Source organism: Oryx dammah, unplaced genomic scaffold, assembly GCF_014754425.2.
Source record: "Oryx dammah isolate SB20612 unplaced genomic scaffold, SCBI_Odam_1.1 HiC_scaffold_12, whole genome shotgun sequence".
Classification (NCBI taxonomy): domain Eukaryota; kingdom Metazoa; phylum Chordata; class Mammalia; order Artiodactyla; family Bovidae; genus Oryx; species Oryx dammah.
Window position 1 is genome coordinate 60,005,500 of NW_024070196.1, and position 22,372 is coordinate 60,027,871.

General features: G+C 50.2%; 1 protein-coding gene across 3 annotated transcripts in view; it reads left to right on the top strand.

Annotated features, from left to right (window-relative positions):
• The first annotated feature begins 8,939 nt into the window (after positions 1-8,939).
• RBM19 (RNA binding motif protein 19) overlaps positions 8,940-22,372 on the top strand; it is a 121,641-nt gene continuing 108,208 nt past the window's right edge. The window contains exons 1-11 of one of the 3 annotated variants that reach the window (XM_040251643.1): positions 8,940-9,132; positions 11,417-11,599; positions 11,963-12,088; positions 12,278-12,316; positions 12,586-12,778; positions 13,934-14,151; positions 15,808-15,906; positions 18,045-18,123; positions 19,437-19,508; positions 20,418-20,621; positions 21,947-22,077. In XM_040251643.1, the coding sequence (XP_040107577.1) occupies positions 9,097-9,132; positions 11,417-11,599; positions 11,963-12,088; positions 12,278-12,316; positions 12,586-12,778; positions 13,934-14,151; positions 15,808-15,906; positions 18,045-18,123; positions 19,437-19,508; positions 20,418-20,621; positions 21,947-22,077 (1,380 nt within the window). In that variant the 5' untranslated portion in view covers positions 8,940-9,096. The remainder of the gene's footprint in view (positions 9,133-11,416; positions 11,600-11,962; positions 12,089-12,277; positions 12,317-12,585; positions 12,779-13,933; positions 14,152-15,807; positions 15,907-18,044; positions 18,124-19,436; positions 19,509-20,417; positions 20,622-21,946; positions 22,078-22,372) is intronic. The other 2 variants (XM_040251645.1, XM_040251644.1) reach the window with 2 other exon arrangements.

The window sequence follows — 22,372 nt, forward strand, 5'->3', positions numbered from 1 at the left end:
GTCTCACTGTGCCCATAGCTCCTCTTTAAGTAGTTCGTGTCGCCTCACTCCCTCTACCTCTTTACTCCTGCAGTAGCAATGTCTCTATGGCTGCTGTTAACAAACCACAAACGATTTAAAACAATACACACTCTTTCACAGTTCTGCAGGTCAGAAGTCGAAAACCTGGGGAGACAGTGAGGTATCTGTTGGGTCGTGCTGCCTCTGGGGGCTCAGGGGAGGTTCCGTTCCTTTCCTCCTCCATCCTGGGGGTGAGGGGGCTGCCAGTATTCCTTGGCTTGTGGCTATATCGCTCCCATCTTCAAAGCTGCATCTTAAAATCACCCTCTGCTCCATCTCACATTGCCCATCTCCTCTATGGGAATCAAATCTCCCTCAGCCTCCCTCTTCTAGCTTCACACAGAAATCTAAAAACACTTAATAGCTGCAAAGACACTATTTTTCCCCCACTATATTTTTTCCCCAATAAGGTAGTATTCTCAGTTTGCAAGGATTTGTTGTTGTTCAGTAGCTAAGTTGTGTCTGACTTTTTGCAAGCCCATGGACTGCAGCACACCAGGCTTTCCTGTCCTTCACCATCTCCCAGAGTTTGCTCAGACTCTAAGTTGGTGATGCCATCCAACCATCTCATCCTCTGTTGCCCTCTTCTCCTTTTGCCTTCAATCTTGCCCAGCATCAGGGTTTTTTTCCAATGAGTTGACCCTTCAAATCAAGTGGCCAAAGTATTGGAGCTTCAACAACAGTCCTTCCAATGAGTATTCAGGGTTGATTTCCTTTAGGATTGACTGGTTTGATCTTCTTCAGCTCACCTCACTTCTTGCTGGAGTCTTCTCCAGCACCACAATTCAAAAGCATCCATTTTTTGGTGCTCAGCCTTCTTTATGGTCCAGCTCTCACATCCATATACCACTACTGGAAAAACCACAGCTTTGACTATACCGAGGTTTGTCGGCAAAGTGATTGCAAGGATCAGGGCCAGGATATCTAATCAGCAGGGCCATTTCTCAGCCTGCCATGGGCTCCACTGTTGCATCTCCGGTGCCTTTGGTCTGTCAACTAAAAATAATAGTCACAATCTAATAAGAGTTGAGAGTTATGTTTCATTCAGCAGGAATTTGGGGACTTGCAGGACCAAGAGAACTGCTCCAAGGGGGTAATGGGAGAAGACAGGTTATATAGAAGTTTTGTGACAAAGGGCAGGTAGCCTGCATGTCAAAATAGTATTGTCAATTAAGGAAAATCAGTTATCTTAAGGAATTTAGCCTTTTTTACATATGGAAAGGGCTTCCCATGTGGCTCAGTGGTAAAGAATCTGCCTGCTAATGGTAGGAGACACAAGAGACAAGGGTTTGATCCCTGGGTCGGGAAGATGCCCCTGAAGGAGGAAATGGTAACCAGCTCCAGGATTCTTGCCTGGGAGACTCCATGGGCAGAAGAGCCCGGCGGGATACAGTGAATGGGGTCGCACGGACGGATGACTGAGCAACTGAGCATGCATACAGACATGCACTGCAAGATGCCAGAGTCTGGGCTCACTGAAATCATGCCTTTGTTATGCGCCTCAGCTATCTGGGGCCAGTATCCTGTGTTTTCACATCCTGAGTTTCCTCAGGGCTCACCACTCAAGGGAGTGGATACAGTCTGATGGCTGCTAGATGGCAGGTATTATTTCCTGAGTTCCCTCAGCGCTCACCAGCTCACCTCCGGTGGTGGCATCGCTGATGGCTGGGACATCTTTTGTTTACTGATGTGGCAGGAAATATTCCATTTATCAGATCTTTGGCATCTCCTAACCCTGCCCATGACTCTAGTCCGTCCCTGTATCCAATGTCTTCAAGACCTCCAGGGTCTTTTCTCTGCTTGCGACCCTGACTAGCAGTATCCTTTCTTTTCCTTCCCAGACAGAACGCTCCCTCTTGCAGTCTGCGTTTAGACAGCTTTCCTGCACTTCCTCTGGGTTCAAACCCATTTATTGATCCAGAAATATTTACTGACAAATGCCAGCCGCGCTGTTGAGCAGGCTTCCACTGGCAAGGAGGCAGTGTTCTGTCTCCCTAATGAGACGAAGTCAGGAATAAGCCCCATCCATTGTGACCAGGTTAGGCCCGTACGTCTAGGGTTCCTGCGGCCCAGTGGACCGTGTCCTTGAAACCTCCCACTTTGAATTCAGGTTCACAAAGATTTTCCCTCTTGTTCCCGCCGCCCTAAAAGCGTTTGCACATGATCCTCTGGCGCCACTTGCTGGCCAACCTCTAGAACTGCAGACAGAAAGACGAGATGAGTAGAGAAGCCTCTTTCTTGATTTAGACGGGCTTCCCTGGTGGCTGGGTTTGATCCCTGGGTTGGAAAGATTCCGTGGAGAAGGGAATGGCTACCCATTCCAGTATTCTGGTCTGGAGAATCCCATGGACAGAGGAGCCTGGCAGGCTACAATCCATGGGGTCGCAAAGAGTCTGAGAGGACTGAGCGAGCGACTTTCACTTTCCCAGGTGGCTCAGTGGTAAAGAATCCACCTGCCAATGCAGGAGACACAGGTTTGATCTCTGGGTTGGGAAGATCCCCTGGAGGAGGAAATGGCAACGCACTCCAGTATTCTTGCCTGGAAAATCCCATGAACAGAGTCCATGGGGGCTACAGCCCATGGGGTCGAAAAAAGTTGAATGCGACTAAAGCAATTTAGCATATGAGGGATCTTAGCTCCCCAACCCACCAGGGATAGAACCCACACCCTCTGCACTGGAAGGGAGAGTCTTTACTGGACCACCAGGGACTTGCCTCTTCTAGCCTGCTGGTTCCTCATCTAGTCTGATGGTGGCTGGATCACTCAGGCTCCACCTCGGTCATCTTGCAGAGTTCTCCCTTTGGGTCTGTGTTTTCACGTGGCTTCATTATAAGGACGCCAGCCTTTGGAATGAGGGCCCACCCTATATCTTAAAAGATCTCATCTTGAGATTCTTCACTTAACGGCATCTGTAAAGACCTCATTTACAAATAAGGTCACATCCACAGGTTCCAAGGATGTCAACGTATCTTTTGCGGGGGGCCAGGGGGGATGGGGGAGGACATAATTCAACTCCTGGCAGGTGAGAACAAGGTTGGCACAGGTGAGAAGCAGAGAGTGGCTGGCGTGGCTGGAACTGAGGTGGACGGTGAGCAGTGGTCAGTGGAGGGACCTCATAGGACCTTGAGGCCGATGTCAGGAAATGAACTAGCTTTTCAAGCCATGCTGCCTTGGTGATCCTCTTGGGCAGTCAGGTAGCTGTAACCAGGACGGTGGAGTGACCAGGCAGTGTGTGTCTCCTCCTGCAGGTTGACCTGGCCTTGTTCTCAGGGTGGGAGGGGCTCCCAGAGAGATGGCAACGTGTGAGCCCCCTGTCATCAAGGCTCAGACATAGTCCCGCCGCTTCCGCCCCGTTCTGTTCATTAGAACCCGTCCCCCAGCCGGCCTGTCCCAGTGCAGGAAGGAGAAATGGGCTTTCTCTTGATGGGAAGAACTTTGAGTCTCCACACTGAAGAGGGGGAGAAAAGAGGGAATAACCGAGGTCGTCCTTACACTCGCTCCATCACAGCCAGGTTAGAATCGCGGCTGCGTAACTTCTGAGCTATGACATTCATGCTTCCCTTCACTTCTTTTAACAGATAAACGTGGATAGTAGCTAATTATCCATGGCTCAGGGAGCTGCTTCTCAGGTGGCGCTAGTGAAAAAGAACTCACCTGTCATTGCAGGAGACATAAGAGACACAGGCTTGATCCCTGGATCAAGAAGATCCCCTGGAGGAGGGCATGGCAACCCACTCCAGTACTCCTGCCTAGAGAATCCCATGGACAGAGGGCTGGGCAGGTTACAATCCATGCGGTTGCAAAGTGTCAGACACGACTGAAGGGACTTAGGAGCAGCATGGATCAGGGATCCGGGACCATGTTCAGCAAAATGCGGAGCTTCAGCTCTTCCTCTTCAATTTAATCACAGCATTGCCTTTAAGTCCCTTCTTTGCATTTCAGACACATCAATTGCCAGTTATCAAGGCTCACTGCCTCCAGGAAGCCTTCCCTGATTGCACACTGACCCACCTTGACCAGGGCACTACCTTTGAAAAGCCCTTCTAAACAGTCAAATAATCAATGCCTTAAAAGCCTTTGGGTATTACTGTTTTTCTTTAGACTTAAAATGTTTCAAGCCCCTGACCATGGGCCTGAAAGAGCCCAACTTCCTCTTCAACATTGCATTTGGTAAATGAATTCAATTAAAAAAAAAAAAATCAAACTTGCACCCAGCAACAATTACCCCACCTCCCCCCAGCCATCCTGTTCTCCTTCCTGGAGGAAACTGTTACCAATTTCTCACCTGTTCCCCTAGAGCTAGCCAAGCACTGGCCCAGCAAATATTTTCTATGAAGAACCAGGTGGCAGGCCATAGGTTCGGTTTTGCAGGCATGTGGCCCTGGTCACACTGCCTCACCTCTGCTGTCATCACACAAAAGCAGCCACAGACATGATGGATGTGAACATATCAGACTCGATTCTGGTACAGTTTTGCTGATGGACACACAAATGTGAATTTTACATTATTTTCATGGGTCACACAGCACGGATTTTCTTTTGGTATTTTTTTTCAATCACTTAAAAATGTGCAAACCTTGGGATTTCCCTGGCAGTCCAGTGGTTAAGACTCTGCACTCCCAATGTAGGGGACATGGGTTTGGTCCCTGGTCAGGGAACTAAGATCCTAGAAGCCACATAGAATCACAAAACAAAAATTTAAAAAGCGTGCAAACCCTCCTTAGCTGTGAAGTCATTACAAAAACAGTGACAGGACAGGCCAAACCCAGCCCGGGACATAGTTTATTGCCCCGCATTCAGCAGGGGTTGTTCAGAAAGACCACATTCCCCCCCCCAATTTTTTTCTGCACCAAGGGGAACACCCTTCTACACCATGTTTTTTGCCCTATATAATATGCCTTGGCGATTATTCCACCTCTATAAATAATGATTGCATCAGTATTCATCCTTCTCTTTTAATTTTCAAAATATCTTTTTAAAGAGATAGTTAATAGATTAGTTTAGAATCATCTTCGATATACGGAAATGTGAGACTATTTGAGTTCTCACGCACCCTGCATCCAGTTTCTCCTACCACGAACATTACTCTGGCACGTTTGTCACAGTGAACCAATCTACAGCGATATACTGCATTGGCCAAAAATCTCATTTGGATTTTTTGTCAGATCTTAAGAAAAACCCAAATGAATTTTTGGGCCAACCCCATATTATTACTAACAGAAACCCACGCTCTGTTTGAACTTCCTCAATCACCACCCTCACCCATGTCCTTTTTCTTTTCCAGAATCTCATGCAAGACGCTACATCCCAGTTGGTCAACTTGCAGCCTTCAGTTCCTCCTGGCTGTGATGGTTTCCCAGATGTCTCTCATCTGGGTGACCTTGACAACTTGGAAGAGTTCCGGTCAGGGATCTTTGTAGGCTGTCCTCTCATTGGAGTTTGTCTGATGTTTTTTTCATAATCAGATGCCTCGTGTGCAAGAAATCAAGGGTCCAACTTTCTCTCTTTTCTCCATCCTCCAACCCTTCTGAGATCTCTCCCCACCACTGGCCCCTCCCTGCCAGGAAATGAGTTACTGTGGGGTCTAGACAGACTTCTCACTGCCTGAGAACTTTTGTGACGGCAGTGTGATTGATGGGAGTCAGCTTAGATTTATCCGCCTTTTTTCTTTTTAATCCCCAGCTGTAATCAGAGAGGCCAGCCTGGTAGGATCCAGGAGCCCCTGGATTATATCTGCTGGGAAGGAAAAAGAGGCAGCAGACAGAACAAGAAGGCAGGAAAGCAGGAAGATTAATAATAATGTTACAACGTAGCTGTTTATTAAATGTATGGGGATATACAGGTTCTTCCTTTCCTGGACATGTGGGGACCATATTTTTCCGGTCCAGAGTTGGGCTATGTGATTAGCCGAGAGCATTCCATTTTCTTTTAAGACCTTTGAAAAGCCTTCTGATTTGTGAATTTCTTGAGAGAAGGCTACATTTAGTTGCACATTTTAATAAAGGCAGTTCATGAAAATAATAAAAGGAAAATACATGAAACCAGGCCTGGCTGGGCAACCCACACTTGCCCTCTCATAAAAGGCTAAGATCTCAGAGCTCCCTTGTAAAGCATGTTCCGGCTGGGCTCCACCAGGGTTGTGGAGTGCAGAAAACAACCCCCTAATTGTCATTTAATTAAAGAGCACTTTCATACCCATCAATAAATAACTGTTGAATAAATTAGATGTCTTGGAAACACAGTGACCCATTGTCACCTACTCTAGACTTGAGGGTCCATTTTTACATTGGGGTGTCTGTTTTCTTTGAAACACACAGTATGTCTTATGTAGACAGTCTACATAAGACATGGAGAGGGTGAAATATGACCTTTGGAGTAAACTACTACCAAGCAAGAAAATCCTCAAGTAATATGTTAAACAGACATGCCCACCTCCTACTCCCTAGAACCTGTAAACGTGACCTTACTTGGAAAAGGGTCTTTATAGATATCAACTGAGGTATCCTGAGATGAGACCATTCTAGATTTAAGACAGGCCCTAATAAACATGTGGACACCAAAGGAGGAAAGGGGGATGGTAGGATGAATTGGGAGATTGGGATTGACATATATACACTACTGATACTATGTGTGAAATAGATAACTGAACCTACTGTATAGCTCAGGGAACTCTAAATGCTCTGTGGTAACCTCAGTAGGAAGAATATCCAAAAAAGAGGGGATATGTGTATACATATAGCTGATTCACTTTGCTGTGTGTGAGTGCTCAGCCATCTCCTACTCTGTGTGACCCCATGGCCTGTAGCCCACCAGGCTCCTCTGTCCATGGGATTCTCCAAGCAAGAATACTGGAATGGGTTGACATGCCCTCCAACCCAGGGATCGAACCTGTATCTTCTGCACTGCAGGAGGATTTTTTAACTGTGCCATCTGAGAAGCCCCTCACTTTGCTATACAGTAGAAACTAACACAATATTGAAAAGCAACTATGAGTGTGTGCTAAGTCACTTCAGTCATGTCCAACTCTTTGCAGTCCTATGGACTATATAGCCCGCCAGGCTCCTCTGTCCCTGGGATTCTCCAGGCAAGAATACTGGAGTGGGGTGTCAAGCCCTCCTCCAAGGGATCTTCCGGACCTAGGGATCAAACCCACATCTCTTTACATCTCTTGCATTGGCAGGTGGGGGTTTTAAAACCATTAACATCACATGGGAAGCCCCCAAAAGCAACTATATTCCAACAAAAATGACTTTAAAAAGAACAAAGATGGGCCCTACACCCAGTAGCAGGTATCCTCACGAAACAAAAGACAGGGAGATGGATTTGATTCAAACATGAAGATGGAGGCAGCTATGGAGTGATGCAGTCATGAAGCCAAGGTTCCCCTGGAGCCACCAGAAGCTGGGACACTCCGGAAGGATCCTTGCTCAGAAACTCTGGGGGCAGCGAAGCCCTGCAGACACTTTGATTTTGGATTTCTGAACTCCAATACCGTGAGAGAATACATTTCTGTTGTTTTAAGCCACCGAGTCTCTGGAAATTTGTGGCAGGTGGTAGGAAACCAATACACCCCAAGATCCTATGTCCACTGGCAAAAAAATGCACAAGCTACAAAGTAGAAATTGTGTTTTATTCGGAAGACTTACTGAGGACTTAAGCCGAGGAGCTTAGGGCTTCTCAGATAGCTCTGAGGCACTGTTCCAAAGAGGTAAGGGAGGAGCCAGAATACATAGGATGTTTTGACTGAAAAAAAAAAGTTGACTACAAATGATTACTGATAATCACAAAAACAGACATCTTAAATTAACTTTAGTGATTTTCTATGTATGGAAAGATGCAAGAGTCTGGGCTCATGGAAATTATTCCTTTGATATCTTGGCCACCTAGGGTCAGGATCCTGTTTTTCTCTATCTTGAATTCCCCTCGGGGGGCACCTTTTGGGGGCAGCTGCAGTAGCTGATGGTTTGGCAGCTGCAAACACCGTCTGTTTACTGAACTGGCAGGCAATATTCCTTGTCCACACCTATCACATAATATAACTTAATATTTAACAGCTCTATAACTTTGAACAAGCTGCTTTACTTGTCTGCAAAATGGGATGTTCATTGCCAATTGGCACCTAACATTCACAGGTGAGCGCCGAAGAATTGATGCTTTTGAACTGTGATGTTGGAGAAGACTCTTGAGAGTCCCTTGGACTGCAAGGAGATCCAACCAGTCCATTCTAAAGGAGATCGGTCCTGGGTGTTCTTTGAAAGGAATGATGCTAAAGCTGAAACTCCAATACTTTGGCCACCTCATGCGAAGAGTTGACTCATTGGAAAAGACTGATGCTGGGAGGGATTGGGGGCAGGAGGAGAAGGGGACGACAGAGGATGAGATGGCTGGATGGCATCACTGACTCGATGGACGTGAGTCTGAGTGAACTCCGGGAGTTGGTGATGGACAGGGAGGCCTGGCGTGCTGCGATTCATGGGGTCGCAAAGAGTCGACACGACTGAGCGACGAACTTAACTAAACTGAACTGAACATTCACAGGTGATGCTCAGTAAATGATCCACGGTACTTGGCAGCCTGTCTGAGCCTCAGCCCATGCCTCAAAGACAGGCAAGATTCCCTAATCCTGCCCCCACTCACAGGGCCAGTTAAAAGCTCAATAATAATAAAATAAAACAGAAAAGATAGCTAAAACGATTTCTGCTTAAGCACAGTTCAAACACTGCTCCAGTCAATTCCCTGCCAATGTTACGAACGAGCGCCCCCTGCCGGCCTAGCCATTACGGTGTCCTATCCTGGTGCCGCCAAACAGCCTGCGCCTGCGCAGGATGCAAGCACTCAGGCCCGCCCCTTAGAGGGTGTGACTTCCTTGGGTAGGTCATTGGCCACGCCTACTTCCGTAGAGGCGGGCTACGTCTAGAGCACGTGACTTTGTTCCGGCTTGCCAAAGATGGCGGCGCCCAGGGCGGTAGCGTGAAAGTTGGTGGTGGTAGTCGCTACCTATTCGTGCTGAAATCAAAACAGTGGGACAGTTTGCCATGTCGCGACTGATCGTGAAGAACCTCCCGAATGGGGTGAGTACAGAGACTGGGTTTGAGAATCTGAAATTGGGACCCAGCCAGAAGTTGGAGATTGGGAGGGAGGTGCCTGGGGAGAGTTGAGGGGCTTTCTCTCTCGGGCAGGGTTCCTGGAGGATTCCGCAGGATTCTCGGCAGATTCATTTGACGGTTGGAAGAGATGGGTAGTGCCTCTTAAAGGTTTTACATCTGGCCCCTTGGTACCCGAAATCTCTTTCCCAGGGAGATGCTAGTCCCCACGTCGTGTCGAATGCCTTGTTCCCATAACCCTCTCGTTCGATCACTTTTTTTTGTTGACTTCTGACTGAATTAGACACTACACCTATATTCTTCTTCCATTTGGGATACTGTCTGGGAGGAAAATGGGGTGTAATAGGCTGGGTACCTGCGTTACAGTTCCCGGTTCTCGCCTTGAGGGCAGTAGGAATGAATAGTTTTAAGAAAACTGAGTGACTGTGAAAGGCTTTAAACCACTTAATTCCGTAAGTGAAAAGGGATGACCCAGTCATACTTGTCTCTGCCTAGAGCCCACAGAACCTGGCACTGTGGTAGGCATCCAATAAAAGCATCCTGAATAAATGAGTGAAAAAAACAGCTGAATGTGTAGTGTCGGATGGCTAGATGCCTTCTGCCCCAGAGGATTATCTGTACTTATTTAACGGTGACCTTTCCTTGGGTGGAGAGGGCCCTCCACCTCTGGTGTGGCCAGTAAGCTCATTCCCCAAATACAAAATGTGCCATGTGGATGGCATGAGAGATCTGTACTCCTTAGAAAGAGTAAGAACATAAAGCCATTTCGGTTTCATTTTTGTGCTTTTTTACTTTACCTTTTTTTTCTCCATGGCAGGTTGGGGATAATCACTTATCATATGATTATTAAAATTCAGTATAAAAGGAGAAGCAAAATCTTTATTTTTAAGAGTCTTTAAAAACTTTTGTATTTATTTGGCTGTGGGATCTTCAGTTGTGGCATTTGAACTCTTAGTTGTGGCATATGGGATTCAGTTCTCTGACCAGGAGCCCCTGCATTCGGAGTGCAGAGTCCTAGCCACTGGCCAGCCAAGCAAAGACGTTTGTTCTGTCCTGTCTTCCATCTCCAAGAGTAACCATCTTTATGACTTGGCATCTCTTGACAAGTTACTTATTTCAAAATCCTTAATGTCATCACACAGTAAGCCTGCAAATTGTCAGCTTCTACTACAACTGTTTGTAACTAATTCTTTCATTTATCAGACAAGACATGCAATAGGAAGAGATATGCCATACTGGAAGCAAAATGAGATGGTAGTTGAGAGGGGAAGAAAGGGTCGCCATGCTAAAATCCTTATACATCAGAGTGAGGCATCAAGAGATGTTGTCTAAGGCTAAAGGATGGATCAGTAATAGATGTGTGTTTTTTTAAAGATTTTTATTTATTTATTTGACTGAGCTTGGTCTTCATTGCTGAGTGGGGGTTTTCTCTAGTTGCAGGGCAAGTGCTTCTCACTGCAGTGGCATCTCTTGTTGCAGAGCACGAGTTCTAGAACAAGGGCTCAGTAGTTGCGGTGCACAGGCTTAGTCCTTCCACAGCATGTGGGATCTTCCGAGACCAGGGATTGAACCCGTGTCCCCTGCATTTCAAGGCAGATTCTTAACCACTGGACCACCAGGGAAGCCCCCAATAATTGATATTTTTAAAGTAACCTATTTAGGGTAAATGATGAAAGAATTAAAAACAACAAATCACAGAGACTGGAAGGGAGAAGTGGATGATGTAGGTTTCTTATCTTTCATAGTGGAAGTCAGCAGGTAGTCTTTGGGGGTATAAATAGGCCAGGAAACAAAGTTGAGAGCTTACTATTGGGACATAGAACCGTGCTTATGTGGAGTCCTGAAAACAAGCTGTAAAGATGCTTACTCCTATCTACCACAATCAGCAAACACTGTGTAGTTTACCATATTCCTTATTTCACACATCTACTGTGACAGGCATTTGTTAGATGTTTACATTGTAGCAGCTACGATGCTGGGCTTCTGGCACAACAGGTCTCATTAACCTCCTAGCCGCCCACAGGCCAGCAGGATTCTGAGTCTTGACTTCCTCATTGATGAAGGGACTTGGTTAAGGCCACACACAGACAAGTATTGGAGCTGGGTTAGAACCAGGTGCCAGCCACAAAGCACGCTCTGCCACTGGCCCGCCTAAGGGGAGGAGTCCCGGGGTCTCAGGTTCCCAGCCCATTTTGTCTCTTTGGCTCTGAGGCCTCCGGGCTCCTCCCTCACCATTCCTGTCCTGTCCTAGATGAAGGAGGAGCGTTTCCGGCAGCTCTTCACCGCCTTCGGCACGCTAACGGACTGCAGCCTCAAGTTCACCAAAGATGGCAAGTTCCGCAAGTTTGGCTTCATCGGCTTCAAGTCCGAGGAAGAGGCCCAGACGGCGCTGAACCATTTCAACAAGAGTTTTATCGACACGTCCCGGATCACGGTGAGCGGGTGTGGACCTCACCCCCACCTGCCTGTCGCCAGGGATGCCCTGGCTCTTTCTTTCCATGTGTGAGACCAGTGCCTGGCCCCTTCCAGACCGTGATGCCTTTGGTCTTCCTCACTGTTCTCAGATCCTCGTGCTTGTTAATCCCCTGCAGCATTTGTGGAAGCAGTTTTCCCCAGAGTCTCTGATTCCCTGTGTTGGGTGAGAGGAGCCAAGAACTTGTGTGTCTCACAAGCTCACAGGTGATGGTGTTGCCACTGGTCCCAAAATGAGAAGCACTGGTCTACGTTATTCATCCACTGCTCCTGGTCAACACCCACCTGTGGCAGGTGTCATCATCATCCTCTCTGTCTCTCGCAGGTGGAGTTCTGCAGGTCCTTTGGGGACCCGACAAAGCCCCGAGCCTGGAGCAAGCATGCTCAGAAATCAAGCCAGTCCAAGCCACCCCCAAAAGACAAAGACGCCATCTCCATGGAAGCTAAGAAAGTGCGTGGACGGTCACTCCCGGCCATATCCCGGGTGTCAGCAGAGCAGTCACCCCAGGAAGGCAGGGAAGTGGGAGGTAGAGGGATCTGGGAATCCTTCTTGGATGGTTCCTGAAAGCAGCCCTCCCAGGGCAGTGGGGTTCCATCTCCTTTCATCTGTGACCCTCACGCCCATGCCTTCTGTTTACAGGATGATAAGAAGAAGAAGGTCGCAGGTGAACTGGAGAAGGTGGGTCTGTCTTGGTGACCACGCAGAGGGTGGGCAGCAGAGACGTCCCTCGCCACCCGTCTCCCCTTGCCACATCTCTGTGGCTTCTTAGTCTTTCTGTCCAGTGCCGCCCTCCCCAGGACCAACCCAGCTGGCCCCCAGGAGTCCTCTAGAGACTGGGGGAACATGCCTCAGAGAACATGCTTACTCTCCAAAGAGTTAGCAAGGGTGAGCCTTCCCTGACCTTCTCTGCCTGTTCTCTCTTCTTCCCACTTCTCCGGCGCCCACAGCTGAAAGACGATAATGAGTTCCAGGAGTTCCTGTCGGTTCACCAGAAGCGGACACAGGTGGCCACCTGGGCGAACGATGCCCTGGACGCTGAGCCCTCGAAAGGGAAAAGCAAGCCAGCCAACGATTACCTGAACTTTGACTCCGACTCAGGGCAGGAGAGTGAGGAGGAGGAAGATGGGGAGAACTCGGAAGGTGAGGGTGTGCCCCCCACTATAGTGGGCACCCTGCACTTGCCCACACCTGTGCACGAGTGACCTGGGACCCCTCCAGGCTGGGCTTGGGAGATAGCACATCAGATGCTGCCCCATAGAGGGTTGATTATCCCAACCATGGGTACATCGGACTTGATCGATCCTGGTCCCTTATTCAGCCAGTGGATTACTCACTCAGGAATTGATTGAGCATCTACTGTATGCCAGGCAGTGGATGTCGCAGTGAGCAAAAGACAAGAGAGTCTGCTCCCGTGGAGCTGTCGTCCTGGTGGGGAAAGAAACAGTCAAGGAATCAGACTGATTCCTTTCTTCAGTATTCAGTACATGATGTGAACATGAGTGCCCCAGAGAGAAAGCATGAGTGTGGGGGTGGGAGAGGCCCTGGAGAAGGGTGGCGCTTGAACAGAGGCAGTGAGGATGAACCTCTGTCCTTAGAAGAGGCTCACGGTGTAGCCATGAGGGGCTCAGCATGGTGAGTGTTGTGATCGAGAGGTGGGAATCAACTTCGGTTGAAAGGCAAGGGAGTGAATTTAAGGTGAGTTTTATGACTGGTAAAGTCTCTGTGCAAAGCTGGGATCCAAAGGACTCAGTGGGAGCTGGGGGAACTCGGGGGGTGGATGGTGAGGAGGGGTTCCAGGCAGAGGGAAAGGCGTGGCAGAGGAGTGGGAAGAGCAGGAACCAGGGGCTGTTCACGTGCTCAGGGCGGCTGCAGCAGAGGGGGCCGGCAGAGAAGTCAGTGAGCTCACCAGACCCCACGAGGAGTTTGGATTTCCCCTGAAAGAGCAACTGGGGTAAAACCCGAGCTCCTTGTTAGGCCTGGGAGCCACCGGCGGATCTGGCTCAAGGAGTAAAAATCCTCTCTAGGGTCTCAAAAAGTCGTGCAGCCTCACACTTGGCCAGTGAGAGAGGCTAGTGAGAGAGCCCTGAAATTCTCCATGTGGAGCATGGGAACTGTCAGAATGCCGTCATTTCAGTTATTTGTCCAAGGGCTTGCTGGGTACCAAGGGGGCTTGGCAGGGGCTCCTGGTCACTGTGAGCTTGGCACCTAATGTGTCACACCACCAAGCTGTCTGCCACCCCAGCCCTCTGGTTTGCCCACAACCATCACCAACTCCCAGCCTTTCCATCTTTCCAGAGGAGGAGGATGGCCTCAAACCCAAGGAACCCAAGGCAGCCGTGCAGAAGGAGCTGTCCGACATGGATTACCTGAAGTCCAAGGTGGTGGTGGCTGAGTCACCATCCTCAGAAGAGAGTGAAGATGAAGCTGTGAACTGTGAAGAGGGGAGTGAGTCAGAGGAAGAGGGTTCCTTTGCTGCCCCCGCCCAGCAGGACAGGGAGGCGGCCCCAGCCAAGGTGTGTGTGGATCTGTGAGGAGCCTGGGGAGGGAGGCCTGGACCTCGCCTACCTTCCCTGAAGCCCCTTTGTGGGGAGTTTAATACTAAGGAAGGATAGTTCAGCAGCCTGGAGACCTGCCTTTAGCTCTCAGCCCAGCTGCTTGCTGGCTGTGTGACCCCAAGCAACCACACTCCATCTCTGAATTTGGTTCCTTTTGCTAAGAGAGAGGCTGCCTGCCCCTCCAGAGTAGGGGGGATGTAAACAAGCTGAAAAAGGGTCTTGAATATACTGTATTTAGTATTCAGTAGGAAGGTAGGCAGGGGTGAGCCCACGATCGGCAAGACTGGATGAAATTAATTGAGTGTTGACTGCATGTGAGGTTCAATGCCGGGCATGTTGTTTTGTCACTGAATCTCATGGTAGTTGTGGGAGAATGGGGTTTCTTGTCCCATTTTACAGGTGAGGAAACTGAGGCCCAGAGAAAGGAAGTGACTTGCCCAGTCATGGCTGGGTAGTGGTGGGAGTCAGGACCCAGATCCAGGTCTGCCAGGCTCTGGAGTCTAGATTAAAATGTGGGCGCTGCCTTCCAGGATGGCCACCCCGTCTCCCACATGAGGCTTCTCTTTGCTCAGGACAGCGTCCCACATCCTTTGTGTCTTCATTCCCTCTTCTCCTTCCCTCTCTTTCTCCTTTCTCTTCTCCTTCCTTTCCATCTCTGCCCCTCATAATTGCTACCTCCTGTCCTCTTTTCCTAAAAATACATATTCAAAAGAGATAGTCAAGTGTGGCTGAGTCAGGGAACTGTGCGTTCAACTCCAAGCTCTGACCTGGAGCAGCCATGGGTCCCGAGGTGAAGTGCTTCTCCTCTGGCCTCTGACCTTCATCTGAGATGAGGCTCAGCGAGCCCTGGTCCCTGTGTCTGATTCCCAGGGCTCGCTGAGCCTCATCTTAGATGAAGGTCAACCCCTGTGCCTGAGTGTGCACTGGAACTCAGAAGTTGCAGGCTTCAGGGAGGTATCCTGTAACTCATGCAGGTCAGCACCCCACAAAAGCACATGACTCTTTCTGCAGTGATATTAGACCTGATCGCTCATCTACTTGGGATAATTGTAAACCTTAAATTGTGTCAGGACAGCTCAGAGCAGATTTCACCAGCAAATGAGTCCAAGTCAGGGCAAGTTTTATTACCAAAGGAATTAGTCCCCAAATTAGGTTTTTTTCAGAGCTGTTTCAATTCTAAAATTACAGAAGACATCCTGAACCTGTAACCTCTGTTAAGATTGTTTTACAGATTCAGGAGGACGGCTGTGTCTGCACAGTGCTTTGTACGATGTCTGGCATAGAGTAAGCCCTGAATCCATGGTGGCAAATGTCACCTGAGGGCTCCTTCCAAGTCTCTTGCCCCTCCGTGTGGCCTGGGGCCCCTGCGAGCAGAACTCCCCGTGAGCCAGGCTGTGGTTCCAGCCCTCATCTTGGGGCCACATGGAGGCTTGGCATCTCCTCCCCCAGGCCCTGGCCAGACTCTGAATCCCTGGCAGGCACAGTGCTTTGGGCATTGCCTGTTTGCCTAGCGGCAGGGGTTTCAGCACGCTCACTGGGACGCCCAGGTCGGCTCCTCCTGCAACCACACCTGGGAGCTCAGTGCGATCATTTCTGCTCTCTGCCATCACTCAGACCGAGAAACCCACTCAGACCGAGAAACCAGCCAGCCAGAAGGAACCCTCCACCCCCCACACTGTGAAACTGCGGGGAGCCCCATTCAACGTCACAGAGGTGCGTGCCACGAACCGGGTGAGGCAGGGAGACCCTGGGGAGGGGGGTAGACAAAGCTAAGGGTGCCTGGAGCCTCTGTTGCACTAGGGCTTCGGGGTCGGCTGAGGACTTGAGCTGGAAGGAACCGGGGGCCAAAAAGGCTGAGACATAGAATCTCGGGCATTGTCAGGCTCAGAAAACAGAGACGGCTATACCGAGACAGAGAAAGACTGCACTCCCTCATTGGTCATCTGTACTAGGGGTGGGCAAACTTACCTCTGCTAGAAGTTTTTAAAAAGGGACCAGCTAGTAAATACCTGAGGCTTTGTGATCAGTCTGGTCTCTGTCACCACTATTCAACCCTGTTGTTGTAGCAGAGGCAGCCCTAGATGACAGGTAATCCAGTAGGCGTGGCTGAATGCCAATAAAACTTTACTTACAAAAACAGGCAGCAGGCCGCATTTGGCCTGCACCCTATAGTTTGCTGGCTCTGAATCTACATAAGAGAGAACACTTTGTAAGTTTCCCTCCTTAGGAAAGTACTAGGAAATTTTGTTAGTGTAGCTAAACAAAAAAGCAAAAATGACCTATTGCTGGGATGACTGTAGAAATTGCCGACCCAACTGCTTTGAGAGAGAGGAGTGGTAAATAGAGAGGACACTAGGATGCAGAACTAATGACCTACAGGTCTGGTTACTATAGGCGGAAAGACGGACCCTCCCGGGCAAATTGGAGCGGGCTCCTCCAAGCCCCACATCTATATCCCATTCACTGACAACCACTAATAAATTCTGGGTGTATCTTCTTAGAGATTTTTTTTTCTTTGTATGCAGACACTGACCTATGTCTTTTCTTTTTAAAATGCAGTCCTACAGCAGGAACTATTTTGAAACTTACCCCCCCCATCATATTATGTCATAAATATTTCTGAAAATTGAATATTCTGCTGCAGCACCATTTTTCACGTTGCATGCTCGTCTTTGCTGCATCACGTCTTGGTTGCAGCGCGAAGGCTCAGCAGTTGGGGCATGTGGGCTTAGTTGCTCTGGGGCAAGTGGGATCTTAGTTTCCTGACCAGGGATTGAACCTAACCCCCTGCATTGCAAGGCCAATTCTCAACCACTGGACCACCAGCGAAGTCCCCTGTGTGCTACTCTTCACTCTGGATGCACTGTGTTAGATTCACTGCTGCTGCTGCCGAGTCACTCAGTTGTGTCCAACTCTTTGCAGCCCCATGGACTGTAACCCGCCAGGCTCCTCTGTCCATGGGGATGCTCCAGACAAGAATACTGGGTTGTGTTGCCATGCCCTCCCCCAGGGGATCTTCTGGACCCAGGGATCGAACCCCACATCTCATATGTCTCTTATACCCAACCCCCTAAACTGAGACATGGGCGTTGTTTCCAGTCTTCTGCTGTTTTGAATAGTGATGCAGTCAGCACATTTCTTGAGATCAGAGGTCAGCAGGCTTTTTCCTGTCAACATCAGTTGGTGCACATTTTAGGTTTTTGTGGGCATATGATCTCTGTTGTGCTTTTTTTTTTTCCTTAAAATCCTTTGAAAGTGTAAAAGCCATTCTTAGGTTGTAGGCTGTGGGCAGTATTTGACCTGTGGGCTATCATTTGCCAGTCCTGGCTTGTATAAATATTTTATACAAGCACCTGCACGTACATTATTAAGGCTTGGATACAGAAAGTCAGTCACTCTCTAAGCTTGGCCAGTTTATGCCAAGCATTCAACAGAGTCTGAGAGTGCCTGTGAACCTGGACATCCCTCTTTATCAGTACAACAGGTCAAAATGACATCTCATCTTTCTGAGTAATTTGCGGAACTCAGTAGTCATAAGAAAAAGATGGATTAATTGGCTAGATAACATTTACAACTTCTCTAAGGCAACTTTGTATCATAAAGTCAAAAGGCAAACAGCAGGCATTTATAACACAAACAACAGACAGAACTCGTTTCTTTAACTTACAAACAGTTAAGTAGAAATTGGGAGCTATGGATGACCCGACAGAAAAGTAGAAAGAAGCAAGGGTATCTTCTAAGAGAAAGAGTTCAAATGGCCCAGCAAGATGCTTGAGTTCACTGGTAATTAAAGAAATACAGACCAAATCTGTATTGAAATGGGGAACGAAAACTTTTTCTTCTCCTCACAGAAAAATGTCATGGAATTCCTGGCACCTCTGAAACCCGTGGCCATTCGAATAGTGAGAAATGCTCATGGGAACAAAACAGGTGAGGCGGGGGCTGTTTCCAGGGGGACTGGAGAGGCAGGTGCCTGGACCGGAAGGTTGGGACAGTTGAGCTGTGGAGGTGCTTTGAGGATAGTCACTGTTTTTCTTCTTTGTGGTCCCCGTCTCAGTGAATGTGACAGTGCCAGGACAGAGTCCGCCTCTTGTCCCCTGCCACGGGTATGAGGTGTGCAGCTGTGGAAGCAGGGCCCGGCCCCCAGGCCTGGGGGCTCAGTAATGACTGTGGCCTTCAGCCCAGGGGCTGGGGACCCCCAGGGACTGAAAGCAGAAAGAGGCCACGATCAGATTCAGGATGGCCCCCTGGCTGGTGAGGGGAGGGTCCAGGGCAGGGCCCGAGGAGGCAGTTAGGCTGGGATGGGGGCTTTTGCAGTCTCCAAGGGGAGGGTCTTGTGATACAGACCAGAACCCTGGCCTTTGGTACAAATTACGGCCCTGCCACCTGCTAGCCATGTGTCCGTGGGGACATCACTTAACTCAGGTTCCCCGACCCGGGACCACAGATCGGTACACGTCCATGGCCTGTTAGGAACTGCACAGCAGGAAGTGAGCAGCTGGCCAGCAAGAGAAGCTTCATCTGTATTCACAGCCACTCCCATCGTTCAAATTACCGCATTATCACAATATAATAATATTAGAGATAAAGTGCACAATAAACGCAATGCGCTTGAATCATCCTAAAACCATCCCCACTCCCAGTATATGGAAAAATTGTCTTCCACGAAACCAGTCCCTGGTGCCCAAAAAGTTGGAGACCTCTGTCTTATCACGCCTCTAGGAAAGGGGAGGGGAGGCCCCTCTGCGGCTGTCGGGGTTGAGGCCCCGTGAGGTCGAGGCCTTTCATTCTTGGAAAGACTCCTTGGAAAGGCACCTCCTTGTCTGTGCCAGTCAGTGCCACAGGCTGTCACTGTGCAGGTGGCCCCTCTGGTGCCAAGCTGGGCACAGCCCTGCCACCACAGACACTTGTCCGGAGAAGGCCAAGGAGCAGGCACTGGTCAGCGTGGGGTGAGGCTGGGAGGGAGGCCAAGATCGCCTATGTTTGTGACGCCTGTGGTCCAGCATTTTCATTCCAGAAAGCCAGCTGCAGGGTCAGAACGCTTCCTGCAGAGGGAAATTTGCCTTGGGGTGAGGGCAGTGGAAGGAAAGGAAGAATCTGTGAGATTTGGCAAAAACTGTAGGTTTCCTGCCACCACTTCCTGCTGCTTCCCCCAAACATCTAGCACAGCTTGAGTCTTCCTCTGTGGTTCCCACGAGTGTCTGCAGCCTCCGGTCCTTACCTTTGTCGTGGTCCTTTTGCAGGGTATGTCTTTGTGGATTTCAGCAGTGAAGAGGAAGTGAGGAAGGCCCTGAAATGCAACAGGGAGTACATGGGTAAGGATGCCCGCATGGTGGCAGGCCTTCTTTCAGTCAGTTACTCCATAAGGTCATGTCGGGGGTCTGCTGTGCACTGCCCAGGGCACTGAGGATAAAGCCCCTGCCTCCTGGGGCAGAGAGTTTCCTGTAGAGGACATCGAGAGGGGAGAGAGAGGCGGTAACCAGAGGGGCTGTGCTGTGGACAGATGCAGGCAGGGGTTGGGATTGGAGGATTTAAACAGGATCGTGTCTGCTTGGACCACGTTGAGCTGGTGACATTGGAGCAAAAGCTGGAGGAATTGAGGGAGCCAGCTCTGGCTTTGTGGGGCGGGGCCATTCTGGTACAGGGAACAGCAAGTGCGAGGTCCAGATGTGGGAAGTCTCTGGACTCTATACAAGGACGTGATCTCTGACCCCTCCCTGGTGTGGACAGGTGACTCAGATCCAGCCATCAACCCCTTATGAGGACATGAGTTCTCTTAGAGAAGGGAGTAACCTAAGGAGTCTTGTTCGCAGGCCAGGTGGTAGGATTTATTGAGTACCTACTATGTGTGTGTAGAGGGAACGTGGTGGTTGCAGTCTAATCAGGCACTCAGAGTGATGCAGGGACACAGCTGAGTGGCAGGGTGGGGCTGTCACCCAAGATGATTCCCTGGGCAGCACCAGGGACCGGGCCCTGGAATCGGGAAGATGTAGCCCCGTGACCCAGGCCAGCTCCCCCAGGGCTGAAGCTGAGCTCGCAGGCCAAGTGACATTCAGGCCTGGCTTCAGCTGAGGCCGCCGCCCTGGTCAGCAGAGCCTGGCATGCGGTGCCATCCCGAGCCGCCTTCGCCGTGGCCTCTGGAAGGCAGCAGAAGCGATGAGTCTGGAAGCTGGGAGGTTCCGGGCCTCCCCCGAGCCAGGCCCTGACAGCCTTTCCTCGCCCAGGTGGACGCTACATCGAGGTGTTCAGGGAAAGGAATGTTCCCGCGGCCAAGGCACCCCTGAAGAATGCTGCCAAACCCTGGCAAGGCCGGACACTCGGGGAGCACGAAGAGGAGGAGGACCTGGCCGACTCCGGGAGGCTCTTTGTGCGAAACCTGCCCTACACCAGCTCCGAGGAGGACCTGGAGAAGCTGTTCTCCAGATACGGTAGGGGGGTAGTCTCTGGCTTGCTGCCCGCACCCAGGGCAAGTGGCCTGAGTCCCTGTCTGCCTAGGCTTAACCTTGGCCTGATGACCTCCCTCGCTGGTCTCAGTTTTCTCATCCATAAAATGGGCTTCACCATCTCTGAGCTGCTATCAGTCAGACAGGTTGTAGGAAGTGGAGCTTGAAGTCCTAGATAGCATCACAGCCACCTTTCATGGTCGAACCCAGACTCCCTTAGCTCTCATTCATTAAAACTCAGAATTGACGGGGTTGGGTATGGTTTTCTGAGATATCCCTGGTGTGCAAACCCTGACTTTGGTCTTGGAAGCCCACTCTCTCCAGTCTGAATTCTGCTGTCTAAATAGTCCTGCTCTCAGACCAAGCATCCAGATAGGTTTGCCAGCGAGGGTTCTTTTCCCTGTTGTGCTGCTAGCATTATTTTGCCAGACATGGACTTGAAGGCCCGTAGTTCAGCTTGGCACACAGGGCTGTGCTTGTTTGTAAGGTCATGATTGTTGAAGAGAAAGAAAGAAGTAGGGGTACAAAACAGTGGGTAGGGGCCAGGTTGAGATGCTTTTAAGATGCCCTTAAGATGCCCTGGAGGGAGATCTCCACTTCTGTTTGGAGATCAGCTGTGCATTGAGAAGGATCCGAGCTTGGTTGAAGCCCTGTCCCAAGGAGAAGGGAACCCTGAGTTGGATTCAACCATCTGGCAAATTGGGTGTCACTTCCCAGCCTGTGTCCTGCTTGCCAGATCCTCCCGCACAGGCCAGGGCTCTGGTTTACAAGGCAGGGCCAGTGCAGAAGAGAGTGATCAGGAGACCCGTGTGTCCATCTGGGAAGGAGGACGTGGCCACACCCTGGTGTTCACAGTGGAGAGGGTGTACGTTAATATGAGCATTGTAATGTCCAAGCAGATACTTCTGAGACCCTGTGTGACCGGCAGACCCTGTTTAGTATATGACATGTATTAGTGCATTTAACCTTCCCTGATGCCCTCTGAGCTGAGGACTCATGACACCATTTTACAGATGGGAAGACTGAGGCCCATAAAGGCTGGTGGCTGGCCTGTGGCCACACAGGGAGTGGGTGGTGGAGGCAGGGCCCAGCCCGCCCAGGCACCTTGCGCTCAGGATAGACGCACGAAGGACACTCTGACCTGTCATGTGGGGGTCTCGCGGCAGCCGCTTGCCACTGTCTTTCTTGGGCCCAGCAGCCGCCTCAGCTCCACGCTCTCACCTCTCCCCTGACTAGTGCCCAGAATTTTCCTGCCCGGAGCTCACACCTGGCCCCGACCCACGGGACACTGATGCCCTTCCTGCCCTCAGGTCCCCTGTCGGAGCTGCATTACCCCATCGACAGCCTGACCAAGAAGCCCAAGGGCTTTGCCTTCATCACCTTCATGTTCCCGGAGCACGCCGTGAAGGCCTACGCGGAGGTGGATGGACAGGTGTTCCAGGTGAGCCCGTGGGCTGGCGGGCGACTGGTGGGCCCAGGTCGGGGAGGAGGCCGTGAGTGTGTGCACATGTGCAGGCACAGACGTGCACCCCAGCTTCTAGGGACGCACACCCGATGCCCGTGAAGCCGCCTCCTGATCCGAGCTGCTGGGAGGGTCCCCCCTGAGGGCAGGGTCTGCTCAGTTCTGGTCCCTGATTTAGTGCCTAGAGGAGCGCCTGGCACATAGTAGGCCTTTAAAAAGTGTTTATGGATTAAATGAACATGCTCTCTAGCTTGAGAAATACCACTTGGAGAAG